Here is a 16336-nt window from a genome sequence, read left to right on the forward strand (position 1 = left end):
TTAGGAAATGGAAAATTGCCTCCTATTAACATTAAGAAAAGGGGGAATCTGGAAAAGGTCAGGTAGTAGACTAACCTCTCATCAGGGTCTTGCATACTCTGGAAATATAAATACGGTTAATAAAATATAGATATGCAACCCAGTTGGGCATATTACAATACTGAATACTTTAAGTGACAAAATTGGTATTGATCAGACATTTCAGAGGAAGGAATACAGAATGGAAACAAAGTTATAAAATAGGCACGTAGAATTAGGACAGTTGCACATGGTTAAAATGACAAAGTCCAAGTAAAGACTTAGCAATGTTAGCAGATTATCATGTATAGTTCCAGATTTGCCATGTTTGTCTTGTTCAGTGCAAACCTACAACACCATAAATCTGTATTCGTTTATAGTTTGCCCATTTATGAAGGCTCAGTCCTACACTGGCAAGTGTGGATTATCTTGTCCAAAAGATTATTGATCTAATTTTCTAGTCTGTCTGTGCAGCTTTGCACCACAGTCCTAACTCAAAGGCTTGTTCTCTCCCACAACTTATACCTTCTCTCCAAACTGGCAGGATGTAGCAATCCTGTTTCCTAACCGCACTAATTGTGACTAAGACTCCTCTATACGGCATTTGCCCTTGACAAAAACCCAAGCCTTTTCTTTTTCTTCCCATCCCCACTGCCCTGCTTGTTTCTCCTATAGATATTTGGGAATGGATGGGAATAGCTTCTAATTAGGGAATAGCTCAAAGAAGGGAAGCTCTTTTTCCAGCTGCAGGGCGGCTGGCGACTGCTCTCTAGGAAGAGATTCATCTTGCTTAGTGAAATAGCTGGTAGATTAACTGTCTAAATAAATCATCACCAGGGATGAATGGTGCCATTGTGCTAAAGAGGAAAGGGAAGATAAAGCCAACTAAAGTGCCATTTGTGGATAGTGAGGCGTGCAGTTGTAGCCTTCCCTGGGTGGTCACCACAGCCAAATCACTGCTTTTCTTCTAGTTGGCCTCTTGGCAATTCCCTGCAGTAATTCCCCAAATATTTCATAGCTTCACATAAGTATGGGAACAATAACTATTCTGTATTGTAAAAGGAAGTAAATAGTCCCTCCCTGCCAGCTCTATGATCAGTTTTGTTTCCAGTCCTTCATAAAACTCTTGGGTGATGCCTTTCCCTTTCACCGTGAGCGCTGTTTACTTGAGCAGCAATTCATTAACTACCAGATCTTTCAGTAGATGCCCCTAAATACCACTTTTATCTGCTAGATGTCCAAATCAGGCATACTTCCTTGAACAAGCTTCTGTAGTCCTTCTGTGTTAAGGCTGAAGCGGGAACTGCCACCCAAGTTCACAGTAAACCATTAATTGTTTGCTGTGATGTGCTAAATGGGCCACAGTGGGTGGTATCCCCCTAGTTTACAGAGAGTAGGATCATTAAAATTAAGACTGGAGTTAGCCATGACTATTATTTTAACTGGGACTACTCTGAGTAGGATGAGCATTGGATCTAGCCCTGTGATTTTGGAACTATTCTATTAGGAAAAAAGTTGTTTCAAGGCTGAACATCCACATGGGTTTTCCAGAAAGGATCCAAGACCAGACCTAGTTAGAATTATAAAAATAAAATAATAAAAAATCTTTGATGGAAAACTCTATGGTTAAGATCCACAGGCTGCCAGAAAAAAAATTCTGGGAGTCCAGGGCAACAGTACATCTTAAGGTGCACTTAAAACAGAGAGGAGTTTCAAGAGTGATTTGATAGTGTATGGAGGTTACATGTGCAAAGGGAAAGGAATTCGAATTCCACTGGGTGTGTGGAGGCCCTGGGGTAAGTCTCAAGTATGTTTCTGGATCCCACCCCCACATCATTAGCAACTTCAGTGACTGTTCTAGCAAAGTGTAAGCTCCATTTAAACGGGTCATATATGCCACAAAATAATGCTATTTCATTACTTCTGAGAATAATTTTCTGTCTTTTAAAAAGAGTTCATAAAAAGGGGATTCCAAGTCGTAATCCTTTCTAAGGCAATTACAGATTTTTCGAACTCAGTTTACTAATATAGTAAACTTCTTTACGAAACTGTGTGTAAGTGATAATCTGTGGCCTTCTTCATCCAGGTGTCCTTCAAGGGCTTATGGAAACTCTAGTCCAAAACATCTGGAGCGTAACAGCTGGAATGCTGGCCAGTGAATATTGTCTTATTTTCCTAGCCTGATATTCATTTGCACATAATTGTCATTTTTATAGGAAAGTCTAATCCAGTATTTAAATGCTTCTTAGAAAACACTGATATAGTTTTGTTTCTGAATTTGTTCTTTAAAGGGAGTGACTCAGATTGATAATGACCTGAAGGCAAGGGCGTCCGCATACAACAACCTGAAAGGCAACCTTCAGAACTTGGAAAGGAAGAATGCGTGAGTTGTCTTCTTCTGTAAGGCAATCTGAAAGCAGGCTGATGAATTTGATATTTCAATGTGACTTTTGATTTCTGAATTCATACATTTCTCAGGTAAGGGCCTAAATCAGCAGTCTGCCCTACCTCTGCGTTTGAACTTACTGTACAGGTTAATGGTGGAGTTAAAGTCACATTTGAAACAAGCTAAGAAAAAAACCTGAAAAAAGAGGGAAGAAACATATTTGCCATCATGTTGAAGTCATACAGAGAATTGTACAACAACCAGCCATATAGCTCAACTTGTCAGTCTTGAGTATCACAGCACATGATCTTTGTTTTCAGATAACATTATCACATCACAGCTATAATAGAAAATTTAAGTGGCGGGCTCTGCATATCATGCAAGTTTATCTGAAAACTTGGGATTTTATACTTTACCCAAGCTTAAGTTAGCCACTCACTTGGATTGAGATTTTGGCTATTTGTCAGTAAAATAATTGATTGGCTTTGGGGCATGTCTAATTGATTATATCACATCAGGGGCACTATAAAAATTGTAGCTATTCGCTGCCAAAAGTCTTATTATTCAGATCAAATTAAATATAAGAATTATACATTCATTTCTTGATCTTCTTGTTCTTTAACAGGGGAAGTTTGCTAACCAGAAGTCTGGCTGAAATTGTAAAGAAAGACGACTTTGTACTTGATTCTGAATATTTGATTACGTTGTTAGTGGTTGTACCAAAGTAAGTCTGTCTCCTGGTCTCAAAAAGAATCCTTGCTGAAACATAAAGACAAGCATACAGAATGTAATAAGAGGAAGGGATATTTCACAGCATGATTTGTTTGCTGAAACTGCTATGTTACCATGGAATAATTAAAGGAACATGTGGAAATATACAATCCACTTCTAAGGGGCAGGGGAATGGGCATTGTCTTTACATTGTCTCAACATCAGCAAAAGCACTCAGTGTTTCCATTGTAAGTTGAAGCCCTTTCACAAGCACTTCAAAATCTGTTCATTTATGAAGTCAGTCAAGAGAAATCTAGCTAAGCTGTGAAAACTGCCCTCCAGGTTTCAGAAATTCTCATTGATTTGCTCTAACCTATTGAAGTGTTTAGCTTGTAAATTGGATTTACTCAAGTCAGTCAACATTTTACTTATTATCACTGCATTTATCTTCCCTGCCCTAACTCTCTCTTAGCCTACAATCTTAGTAAAGTATTAGCAGGCCAGGCAAATGAGACTATTCTTAGTAATAATATTTTAGTCAAAGTAAATTGTGTTGAGGATGTATCTGAGTTGGTCAAAGGATGCTGATAGCTCATGGAAATTTACTAGCTTTAAAAAAAATTAAAACTGGGAATACTTGATAAAAAGGTATTGTCTTGGGAAACGAAGACATTTTTAGGCCAATAAAGAGTTGAAATTAAAGAATAAGGTGTTGAGTTTAGCTTCTTGCTTAATTGTGTAGAACATTCTGTACATCTAAAATTATATACACAACAAAAACTTAGTTTTCTATTTCTATATTTAATTTTACCCCATGCCTGCTTTATTCTGGGTGTTGAATGGGGCTTGCAGTGCAAACCTATGCATATTTGCTTTAAAGTAAGTGTCCATAAAAATGCAATGAAAAATATGCACTTTGAGTTGTTATTGTTATTGTTATTATACTCCATCCATCTAACTGGGTTTCCCAAGCCACTCTGAGTGACTTCCAGCATATCTAAAAACATCAAGTATTAAAAGTTTGATCTCTGCTCTAATGCACAATGTTCTACCCTGTGAAAACCAGGAGTGCTTTTTCCTATGCAATAAAAACTAGAGTTTGCAATAGGTATTGTTCATTACAACAACTTCCTTGCAAGTCCTGGGTCAACACTAGGATCTTAAAGCTGCACTGGAGAACTTAAGTCTGTCTAAGTCTTAAGCTGTACGCACCACTGGGAATGAATCCCTGGAGTTCAGAGTAAATTGAGTAAAGATACATACAATAGTGCTATAAAACTATTTCCTGACTTAGCACCTGACAGAGCAACATCTGATGCAGTGCAAAGTTCTTCTGTAGATGGAAAGGAAACTAGGCAGCCCCTCTGTGTATTCATGGAGAAAGCTGGAAGACACATCAGATGGCTCCTTGGATCCTGGGTGTATCCTGGGTGTACACCCAGTGTGTCCTGAAAGCACTTGTGGTGCTGACAGTAGCAAAAAGAACTTTGTGCTCCCTTCCCCAGGGGTTTTGGTTAAGACAACTAATGCTTAACTTTTCCATCTTTAGGATAAATTATAATGACTGGATGAAGCAGTATGAAACTTTAACGGATATGATAGTGCCACGATCCAGCAAGTAAGTTTGATTTCACTCACTTAGGAACACAGTTGAAAATAGGCTGATGTACTCCAAAAAAAGGAGAAACAGCTTTTGGAGACTTGGTTTGCCCAGTACTATAACACCCCCCCCCCAAAAAAAGTTCTCTTTTAGAATTCTTTCATCACCTTGTGATTTGAGTCTTTGAATCCGTTTCCCCAGAAACCTGCATTCCTGAACCATGAATACAAGTGCCACCTTATCCTGAGTCTGGTTCCAGTAACGCCCAGTAATGTGTGCAGCCAGCTGTACTGTTGGCCACAGCCCAACCACATGGTACAATTGTTAGGTGAGGTGATGTTCAAAAAAGCATATTTTTGTCATGGTCTCATTTGGACTTGAAGGTTGAAAGTCCAGTGATCTTCTACTGGGCCAACTGCATTTGAGGAACCTTTGGTTTGCACAGAATTCGTTTTATGGGGCAAGGGCGGGTGCGACTCTTATTCTGGCCCCTCCTCTGAAGCAGGATCTGTTCTTCAGTTCGAATGCTCCATTCGCTTTACTAAGCAGGCAAGATTGGGAAAGCTACTGAAAGCTGTTAAGTAGTGTTGCAAATTTGAGGTCATTTTCTGAGAGAACACTTAAATTGCACTCAGCGGGTTTAATGCCGCTCGCTTTGCTCAGAAAGGACAACGCTTTGAATGTGAAATGTGACTTGAGCACTTCTCCTGTGAAGCATGGCAAAGGTGAGCTGCAATTACTCCTCTAATAGAGGTACACCATCTGTAAGCCTAGCACTGTAATCGGAAACAGTACAACTGAGTAGCAGCAGCACATAAGCTGCTTTTGCTGGTCTTGCGTTGCAGGTTACAGTTTTTATTGCAGTATGTCTGTTCCTTTATTTTTTGACCTCTGCTCCCTGGCGTCTTTCATTCTTTGCAGTGTTCTTTCGGAGGACCAGGATAGTTATCTCTGTAATGTCACCTTGTTCAGGAAGGCCGTGGATGAGTTCAGGCACAAAGCCAGGGAAAACAAGTAAGTGGTCCTCCCAGGCTGTTTTTCTGCCGAACAGCCATTGTAAAGCAACCTAAAATGGTCTGCTGGTCTCCCGATGCAGGTTTATGGTCCGCGACTTTCAGTATAATGAAGAAGAGATGAAGGCAGACAAGGAAGAAATGAACAGGCTGTCTACTGATAAGAAGAAACAGTTTGTAAGTTCAATGTGTGTTAAATACATTTGAAGATAATTCTTCAAACCCCCCCCCCATAGTTTTTCCTTCCCTACATCTGCCTTTAGGGACTATTGAGACTAATGCATTGATATATAAGAAACGTTGCAGTAAATGCAGAGCAAGCAAAGCAGCCTTTGACAGTATGAAAGCTGTTATAGTAATTGTATGTTACAGTTTGGGCTACGCTTTCCACTGTTTGGTTATTTAGTTTTCTAGATGGCATTGGGATATGTCAGGGCCCTAGAATCGTCCGCAAAGGCTGTGAGACAACTCACCTCCCACCCAGTGCCTATTACCTCCACAGAAGGAGAATTTGTTGTGTGGGTCCCTTCCTACATGTAAGTTCTCAGATGTTTCTGTGCAGTGCCCAGTGTATTGAGGATTGCTACCATTTCTGTGGTTCTGAATGCATTACATCTCCTGCTGGAGGTGCCCTATGTAATTTCTGAAAGACAAAGATCCATGCCAGTAGATAAGCTTGTTCCTTTTTCTTTCTGTCTACATTTTCCTGAATAACTTCACGACTTTTTAAAAGCTGCTTCCCTCCATATGAACCTGCCTATCCAGTAAGATCATCATTGGAAGCTCCCCAGATCTGCCCCAGAGGTTCCCCCAACCCTCCAGAGCTAGTTTTGAGAGAGGGGTGCTGATGAGGACAGGAGAGGAAGCACCCCTGAGTCCATGGAAATGCATTGTGCCAGTGCAACTGCAGCCTTGGATACTGTCCTATACAGTAAAAAGGATGCGGGTGGTGCTGTGGGTTAAAACCACTGAGCCTAGGGCTTGCCAATCAGTCGGCGGTTCAAATCCCCGCGACGGGGTGAGCTCCCGTTGCTCGGTCCCAGCTCCTGCCAACCTGGCATTTCGAAAGCACGTCAAAGTGCAAGTGGAAGGTAAACGGTGTTTCCCTGTGCTGCTCTGGTTCACCAGAGTCGTTCGCGACTGGACCTAACGGTCAGGGGTCCCTTTACCTTTGCCTTTACCTAGGCAGTGCTTTTTTTCTTTTAGAAAATGTTTAGGGCTACTCTCATTTTCCTACTCATATTGAAATACTGCCTCTCAATGAGGCCAAACTTCAATTCACAAAATGTTATGGGGTATGCATACCCCCATGTCCCCCCCCCCTAGAAAAAAACACTAGTCCTATGTATTTTTGATGCCAGGTGAAGACGGTCCCCCCCCCCATCATTTTAATCTGTGACTAGGTGAACCCTTGACTTGGTCTTTCATGTTGCTGTATGTATTTTTGTTTCTGCTGTTTTTATATTATTGCTGATAGTTTATAGTTTTAGGTAAGCTTCCTCTGTCTTCATATAGAAAGGCAGGAAATAAATGCTTAAAATGACAAGATGTTGATGTTCAGAATCTCAGTTTCACCAGCCAAATGATGCATCCATTATCTCGTCTTGGCATGCTTTGGCCTGTTCATTCTGCAGAGCAGCTGCAGTAACGTTGCCATACACAAAACATATTTGAATAGAGTGCAAAGTCTCCTGATGCTTAAAATGACTTCTTGCTTTTCCTTTCCAAATACAGGGGCCTCTAGTACGATGGCTGAAAGTAAATTTCAGTGAAGCTTTCATTGCGTGGATTCATGTGAAAGCGCTGAGAGTCTTCGTTGAATCAGTTTTGAGGTATTTTTCTTTTTAGATGAGCTATTGCTCCATTCCTTCAAGAATCACTAGCAATTCCACATGTTTGGTCTAGTGACTCTTGGTAGCTGCGCTCTCTTGCACAGACACCAGGATTATCTGAACCAAATTACTATTTACGCATTAACTAGGAACAAGGCCAATTTACTAAAGCAATCAGACAAGCAGTGAGATTATTTTAATATTAAACTTTCGTGGTATTCCAGATACTTCCATGATCCACAAGGCAGAGAGGTGGTCTTCAAATCTCCCCCTTTTCCTGCAGTCTGATGTGCTACTTTGTTTCTGCTGTTATTCTGGATGTCTGATGTTCTAAAGGGCATCCCTGGAACATATTTGAGGAGGCAGACAGTAGCACAATGGGCCGCAGAAGGGATGAAAATTCCGCTCCCTCACCTTTTCACTAATGGGAGCCTCCACTGGAGCAAAGTCCCTTCTTTCAGCAGAGGGACATGACATATATCAAATTGGTTGCTGCTGCTCGCAAGAGCTAGAGGCAATGTAGTGCAGTAAGGAGATGCACAGTAAAACACTATAACAGGTTTATGACAGCTGATTCTTAAACTGAGATAGCAAATGCAGGAAATATGATTACATACATACATAAATTTTATTTGTATGCTGCTTTTCCACAGTTCCAATCATTCTCAAGGTGGCTTACAACATGAAAAAATATCCTAAGTATTCGTAAACAATAAAGAAAAAGTTAAAAAATACACAACCAAACTGCACAATTTCCACATTAATCACAACAAGATCTGAAATACAAGAGTCTGTTCAGCAGCCTCAGCCCCTGCCATCCCAGGCCAGGTGGAGAAGCCTGCAAGGCAAGGAGCAGGTCTTCCAGGACTCATAGCCAATATGGTCCAAAGATGATTCCAAACCTTTGAATAAGACAAGTGTTCCAAAATAAGAGAGTTATCCCTTTCAGATACCTGTTTTCCCCTCTTTTCTTATCCTCCTGCCTGTTAATTAGGCTTGGAACACAAAGAGTGAACAGGTGCTTATTCAGAAACTTTTTAAATGTTTGATTTTTATTGACAGCTTTTCTAAACAATACAGCAAACAACAACTAGTACAGAGACTCTTGAGTTTCATTAATGGCAGAGCTCAACATCTTTGGGAATTTTGCTGTCCCTTTGTAATAGTATATTTCCAGAATAACTGGCAGGAGTGGTGACTTTGGCCCCTCTCCATACTCTTACTGTATTCCCCCTCCACCCAAGCTAATTTTACATTGTCAGGGTCATTGCTCATCTAAGGCTTATTGTCATACTCCATGAAACCATCATGTAACAAAAATAATAATTGGATGCTTTTGAAGCACATGCATATTCCACCACCATATCCCCACCTCCAGCATTTACATTGGATCGAGCTGAACCGGCTGCCTCACTGTATCACTAATGGTGACAACAATTGCATTCCAGAAGTCTCAGAACTGAAGCACATCCCCAACAGCTTTTAAAATTACTTTGCTCTTCTAGGTATGGTTTGCCAGTGAACTTCCAGGCTATGCTCCTTCAGCCCAACAAGAAAACAATGAAGAAATTGAGAGAGGTTTTGTATGACTTGTACAAGCACCTTGACAGCAGCGCAGCAGCAATCATTGATGTAAGTAACTTGCATTTTTACAACGTCCACCTACAATTCAAATTGTTGAAGTTGCGTTGACTGAGAATTTTCTTACACCAAGGAGACACTATCTGGCTCAGCCACATCTACCAGCATGGGAGCTGGTGCTGATTAGATAGTTTATAAGTTTACCCTGATGTTGTAATCACAATGTCTTGAGAGCCACAATGGCAGATTTGGAACAATCATCTCCCATTCAGCATCACTTGGTGCCATGGAAACTCTGTTGATAGAGGCAGATGGTGTCATTTATCAATCTCAGTGGAGCTAGTGGGACTGGTTGAGAGTCTCATTAAATTCTGAAGTTTCCCAGCTATCACTTTTTTTTTTAAGTGAAATGTTTGTGTTGTGTGGAAGTGGAGAAAATCTTGAAATCTTGCTTGTCAAGCATATATTCTGTCACAAAGCTATGACCCTTCCCCAGTGGGAAGGAAATTTTAAAATGTACCAAAAAGATAAAATTCAGGTGGTTTTTGTCTGAGTCTGAGCAATAGTACTTGTACGTGTGTAAAGAAAATATGTGGCCATTAACTCTCCTGCTAAACTCTTAGTTATTGAGTTAAAAAAAATAAACTTGTCTTTTATAGGCAACTATGGATATTCCAGGTTTGAACCTCAGTCAGCAAGAATACTACCCCTATGTGTACTACAAGATAGACTGCAACTTGCTCGAATTTAAGTAGATGACTTCTGACCCTGACCATCCTCCCATAATATTGGTGTCCAAGAAGAAAAGGTTGAAGAATGGTGATGCTCCTAACTCTCTCCTGTAAACCTGTTGCTTGCTTGCTTCCTCCCTTGTGTAGGAGAATAATCCCCATAGTGGTCCATCTCTTTGACATTTTCTTTTAAAAGAGAAATGTAAGTATCACTTTTAAATTGATCAGGTCTGTAAATGTATATTGAGAGAATCAGAGTGTATTTATAAATAGTCCTTATTTAAAAAAAGTTTTTAAAGGGTCATTCCTCTTTCGTACCGTGGTCTGCATCAATTCCATTGACTATCCTCCGGGAAGAACTTGTTTACAAAGGAAGATTGTGGGGAGAAAACTTAATGCCATTTTGTTCACTGTGTTTCATAGATATAAAAATTGTAAACATTGTTATTGAATTGTGATGTAAAATATGTGGAGATTGATATTCAGTCTGTGCTTTCTGAATGTTTTAAACTTATGCACAGGAAACATTCACAGGAGAAAAATAAAAGCACCTGTACTACTGTATTGACTGCTTTGTCTCACTCTGGTATAACTTTGTCAAAAGCTGGTAGGAACCATTTTGAGAGGTGAGATTCATACGCTGGGTGCTAAAGCAAGCGAATAGATTTGTGGTGGTCATAAATGAAGCCAATCAATAATGAGCAATCGCTGGAAGGAATTGGTGGGGCTGGCAGAGGAAGAATAGATGAAGACCTACAGGACAATAATCAATAAGAGTATCTTCATTGCTGGGCCCAAGTAAATAGGGAAACATGATGGGTCTTTTTAAAGAGCTGGTTGATTCTAACATGCATTTTGGTATTAAGAAGAATAATTTTATAATATCGGTCAGATCCAATTCTTATTTCTGTCGCTTGAATATTTTAAAACTTTTTGGAGCTTCTGCACTACCACCCCACTTTTGTTTCTGGAACACCAGAGGGCACCCTTGTGCCACTTTCAAACAAACGATATTACAGTAAATGCAACATCAGGTATTGGCAAAATGTTAAAATGAGAACTTGAAAGGGAGCTTCAGTAATAAGCTGGTTTCTTCTAACAGATGTCTGTTAGGAGAACAGCATGATATTTTTTAAGTGCCAGAAATACGCCAGATTTCCATTACCTTGTTCTGCAGAGTCTACACACCTTTCTTTTCTACCTTGAGCTATAATAGAAGATTGCAGGTCAAGTGCTACAGTGAACCCACTGTATCCAGTTGTGCTCCTCCACTCGCTGAATGCTGTTTGATCCTGCAGAGCCTTCACCAGAACAGAGACCAAAGCTATACAGCAATTTCCTCTGTGAGGCCCCAAATTTGCTCATAGGGTGTGGAACACTTTGGAATAATGTGGGCCGTGTCACAGCAGTTGCAGGAGGGAGGAAGGACCACCCAAGATCACCTCCATCCCTTTTCCACTGACAGAAGGCTCCACTGGATCAAATAACTTTCCAGCAGCTTCTGGGGTGCCAGCTGGATGCAGCTTGAGGTCAACATGTAGCCTAGCTCAAAACTGTTCTTTTGAAAATAATGCAGCCTGTCAGCGCTGTTCGAATTGTGCTGCAAAATGCCAGGACCCAGCTTCCAGAAAGTTCAACCTGTTGCCAGAACTACTGCTTACATAATCTGATGGATACAGAACACAACCTACAGTTACTCTTCTTTATTTTAGAGAACACAATCCATTAAAACAACAGCGTATCACTAAACAACAGTTGATAGCAGCATCAACCGAGTCTCTTCCAAACACCTAACACCTGTCTTTACATGTTTATTTTTGTTTTTTCAAAAAAGATTGTTATAAAAACAAACAGCAACAAGAACATTTACTAGGGAGTATGTGAGAGGGATACAGGAAACAGGAGAATCAGGAAAATATTAAGTATGTTGAAAATCACTTCAAAAATACAATTAAACGCAGTTCTTACAATTATTGGAAGGGGTCCTTTAAGAGGATCTGACCAGTTTCTTTAATATAACGTCTGAAGAAGCAATGTTGATTGACTATTATTTCATTACCATCTCTCAGCAAGCCTGGAGGTAGTGGGTATGACATATTTCATGGAGTCACATGCTACCTGATTCACGTCTGCCACAAATTGTGTTTGGTGGAGCCTGACTATGTTCTTGTATATTTGTGGAAACAATAAAATCACACCATGTGTCTATACATGCATCTCACCTACGTTGTCTATACAGTACGTCTTAGCTTATGGGCAAGTTTTTCCAATAATGCTATAAGCTGCACTTGGTGCCATGCCACTTGATAAATCTTTCCACGCCCTAGCTATGATTATCCTGGCTGCACTGAGCAAATGACTTATCCGGTCCTTATTCATTACATGCAAGTTTTGGTCTGTGAACAAATTTAGAAGGGCTAACGGAGGTGTCATTTGAACGTCTTGTTATAGCATCTACAGTTACCTTAAAGATATTAATTTACTCAAAACACAAAGTATCTGCTGCAATACATTCAAAAACATTTTGCATGTTATAGATATAAGAGGCTTCTGTAATGAAGATTGTGACCTTTTTTTTTTTTTTGTATTAACAGCGTTGTTAGACCTACACAGCATGTGAACTGATTGCATTGCTAGCACTAACATACTCTTGAAAATGCTAAAAGCAACCTTTGAACTAGCACAGAATATATCCTTAGGAGTAAATTGTTGCAAAGAAAAAATAGATTTTGCTCATGCAAGCTGATAATGACCCAATTAAGCAAAGCAAGAAGGTTGAAGTGTGACTTGTCTGGTGCTCTTGAAGGGATTGGGTTACGATAGACAAATCTCCCCCAGCGGAAGTGAAATACTGTATTTTCCCATGTATAACACGACCCCTATTTTTGGGGACTCAAATTTATGAAGATGGGGGAAGATGATCCCTGTGTATAAGATGACCCCCGTTTTTTAACATTATTTTAGAGTAAAAAAAACAGTCTTATACACAGAAAAGTACGTAATTCAAACAAGATGTAGAGTACAACCCCACCCCATCCCCAATACAAACCACACCTGGGGGGTGGAAATGTGGAGACTATAAAAGTATCTTTCATTTCCCAATGGGCACCACATACAACTTAAAAGAGGTTTTCACTGCTTAAGCATCTCCCCTATTGGTTGAAATATGTTGATGGTAGTTAAACATGTTTCCTGCATTATTGTGCTTTTTCAGGCAGGTGACCTGACATTTCTTTGTTGCCAGCACAAAGGTTCAGGAAGCATGCTTTTCCACCATCCATGTTGGTCAGCTTAAAATGCGTTGAAAAAAATGTCTTTAAAAACTAAATCTGAAATACCACGTAGTAGTCTCTTTGCTGTAATTTGATTTTTTTGAGAGTCTACATTGGGCCTCAGGATTTGGGGATGTGCAGGGTCCACTTCAAGGGACATGACTTCAAAATTGCCTATGGTCTTGGACCAGTTAATTATTTTTCTGCTTGTTGTAGTAATAGCTGTGCTAGGTGGTGTATGATTTTTTTAATTGAAAAAAGATTGAACTTCTGGATTCTAGCCTTCCAGTAACTTATCTGCTAATCCTCTCTGCTTCTTTCGAATGCCTCCTCCATCTGTCACTTTCGGACTGTCCCACTTACTCTCCAGGTGAGCTGCCAAGTTCTAAGAACGTTGAATGTTTTTCACAGACATGGACCACCAGAATGAGGTTTGCAAACCACTGGTGGTGTACGGTCCACAGTTTGGGAACCCCTGGGTTGGACAACAAAAATTTGCTGGGATAACTCCCATTGAAGACTGAGAAGTCTCCTTAAAGCAGAGACCATCTTGCTGGCAGTTACTCCCATCTGTTCCTATGTTTTGTAAGTGATTAAATAGACATATGGGTTATATATGGGTTCCTTCTCACATAGAAGGAAGCAAGTTTGCCTCTCATGCTCCTGTGCTTCCTTTCCATTTTTTAACAAATCCCAATCTCTTCCACACCACATGCCTCTCAACAAACAACACCTATCACTTTCACAGAGGTTACTGTTTAGAATTTTTGCCTGTTGCTAAGCAACACTTTCTTCCACACAGACCGGTTTCCATGTGCTAATAGATGCGAATGCTCTCTTATCAAATAATGAAGTCTCCTCAGAGTCTGCAGTGCCTAACCTGGCTATACTGTTCTGAACTGAAGCAGCAGGCTTATTTTTTTTACCAGCTGCAGGCAGTTTCTGTTTTTGATATTTATTTTAAAAATTTATATGCCCACCTTCTTGCTAGTACCTCAAAGCCACTACTAACAGCAATGGTAAAACACACAAAATAGTAGAATAATAAAAAACCAAAAGCAGCAAATAAAATCAGCTGACTATGAAAAACACACACCTTATTTCCAGTTCAAGGGGGGGGGGAGCTAGATAATGTATGTGCCATTAATATGCCACCTTTCAAATTACAACAGTTCTATGGACTTCACTGCAATGGATGAATCATTCATTTTGGCCTGTGTAAAATGTGACTGCCGTAACTTGGGAATGCAGGAACCTGTGGCCCTTTAGATGATTATGCTACTTATTAGCAAGAAAAAATATATTAATTGCCTTCTAAACAATCGACTCAAAAGTGATTTACACATTAGGTAATTAAAGAGTTAAATACATAAAAACAACAAATACATAAAAATAACAAATACATTTGAAATGAAGACTAAAACCCTAACAAGGGGGCAATCGTGGTAATGGCCCATTTATCCAACTGGGAAAGCCCATCGGAGCAAAAATGTCTTCAACTTTCCAGAAAATGGCGATAGCGGGCACCTATGGCATCTCGACAGAAATGCTGTTCCCCAGAACAGGAGGCAACTGTACTAAAAGCCCTGCTCTGAAACTTGCAGGAGAAACTCCTACAGAACGCAGCAGTCTGCTGGGTGTGCAAGGGATAAGGCGGTCGCCCAATATTGCTAACTACAACCCCCATTATCTTCTTGGCTATTCTAGCTGAAGATGAGAGGAACTGGAGTCCAACAACATATGGAGGACCACAGGTTCCTCACCTTTGGTGTATAATACAGGATTATCACGGGGGGTGGGTTAGGCTTAATTAAAGTGGTTGTAAAAAACCCCATCTATTCAAAATATTGCCACATGCTGCCATGGATAATTAAGCATTTTCCCTTTCTTCTAGTTACACTGGTTCTATTACTCTGAAAATTTCCAGTTAACACCCAAACAGATGCATAAAGCTGTTTCACTTAATTACTTTTCCGTACTGGAAAGGATGATAAAGGTACTTGTCAAGTATGCAGGATGTTGCAGAATAACATTTGCCCTCCATACGATAGTATACCACACTCACCACAGTAAAATCTCTGCATGCGTTCAGGTGAGAGAGTTTCCAGTTAATGTGCTTTACATTAGTTATGCTATACAAACTCAAGGCAGAATAATAATAATAATAATAATTTTTTATTTATACCCCGCTCTCCCCAGCCAAGGCCGGGCTCAGAGCGGCTTACAAGCAATAATAAAAACAAGATGAGTGATTACAACTTAAAAACAAAAATAAAATACAACATTAAAATAATGGAACATTAAAATATTAAAATGAAGCCTCATTGCAGGAGAAGGAAAGGGAAAAAAGGGGGGGGGAGGGAATCAAATTGGCTCCAATCCAAAGGCCAGGCGGAACAACTCTGTCTTACAGGCCCTGCGGAAAGAAATCAGATCCTGCAGGGCCCTGGTCTCATGAGACAGAGCGTTCCACCAAGTTGGGGCCAGTGCTGAAAAGGCCCTGGCTCTGGTTGAAGCCAATCTAACTTCCTTAGGGCCTGGGACCACTAGGGTGTTGTTATTTATGGACCTTGAGGCTCTCCGTGGGGCATACCAGGCGAGGCGGTCCTGTAGGTACGAGGGTCCTAGGCCGTGAAGGGCTTTAAAGGTCAAAAGCAGCACCTTAAATCAGACCCTGTACTCCACCGGGAGCCAGTGCAGCTTGAAAAGCACTGGATGAATATGCTCCCATGGCAGGGACCCCGTGAGGAGCCTCGCTGCAGCATTCTGTACCTGCTGGAGTTTCTGGGACAGCTTCAAGGGCAGCCCCGCGTGGAAGCTCAGTTAAATTATTCTGCCCTCACAGCTTATAAAGCATTTTTGGGTTGGAGCCAAGCTTTTCTATTCACAAAGCAGAGCAAGGTTCAATTGTCCCTCTGTATCAGAGAAAACCTGTCTGCATTGGCATTGTTCCTGAAATTTTCCTGCCTCACCTAAAAAAAAATTATATCACTGGCTTTACAAAGCTCTTCCTGCTTGTATCCCACACTTTGCTCAGCCTTTTAAATGCCTGCCTGGTACTTTGCCAAGCGCTGGCATATTCCTCCTCAAGAAAACTTACATTTAAACAACCTCTCAAAGCAGTTTGCAAAAAAAACCCACCCCACCCCACCCCAATAAAACAATAAAAAATATCAGTAAAAAACGTTAAAC

At 40.4% G+C, this 16336-nt stretch overlaps 1 protein-coding gene and 1 long non-coding RNA gene across 3 annotated transcripts in view; one reads left to right on the forward strand and one right to left on the reverse strand.

Moving 5' to 3' along the window:
* The window catches only part of ATP6V1C1 (ATPase H+ transporting V1 subunit C1), a 33147-nt gene extending 22711 nt beyond the window's left edge, over window positions 1-10436 (forward strand). For both annotated transcript variants that reach the window (XM_082235772.1, XM_082235773.1), the window contains exons 6-13: window positions 2310-2401; window positions 3030-3128; window positions 4665-4733; window positions 5637-5729; window positions 5812-5905; window positions 7463-7560; window positions 9066-9192; window positions 9801-10436. In XM_082235772.1, coding sequence (XP_082091898.1) covers window positions 2310-2401; window positions 3030-3128; window positions 4665-4733; window positions 5637-5729; window positions 5812-5905; window positions 7463-7560; window positions 9066-9192; window positions 9801-9896 — 768 coding nt within the window. In that variant the 3' untranslated portion in view covers window positions 9897-10436. The remainder of the gene's footprint in view (window positions 1-2309; window positions 2402-3029; window positions 3129-4664; window positions 4734-5636; window positions 5730-5811; window positions 5906-7462; window positions 7561-9065; window positions 9193-9800) is intronic.
* On the reverse strand, window positions 10177-14517 carry LOC309539695. The gene is made up of 2 exons (XR_014222961.1): window positions 13777-14517; window positions 10177-11538 (listed from the first exon to the last, which is right to left on the reverse strand). It is a non-coding gene; the product is annotated as an uncharacterized lncRNA (long non-coding RNA).
* Window positions 14518-16336: the final 1819 nt, after the last annotated feature.

This window comes from Podarcis vaucheri, assembly GCF_965113315.1.
Source record: "Podarcis vaucheri genome assembly, chromosome: 8".
Lineage (NCBI taxonomy): Eukaryota > Metazoa > Chordata > Lepidosauria > Squamata > Lacertidae > Podarcis > Podarcis vaucheri.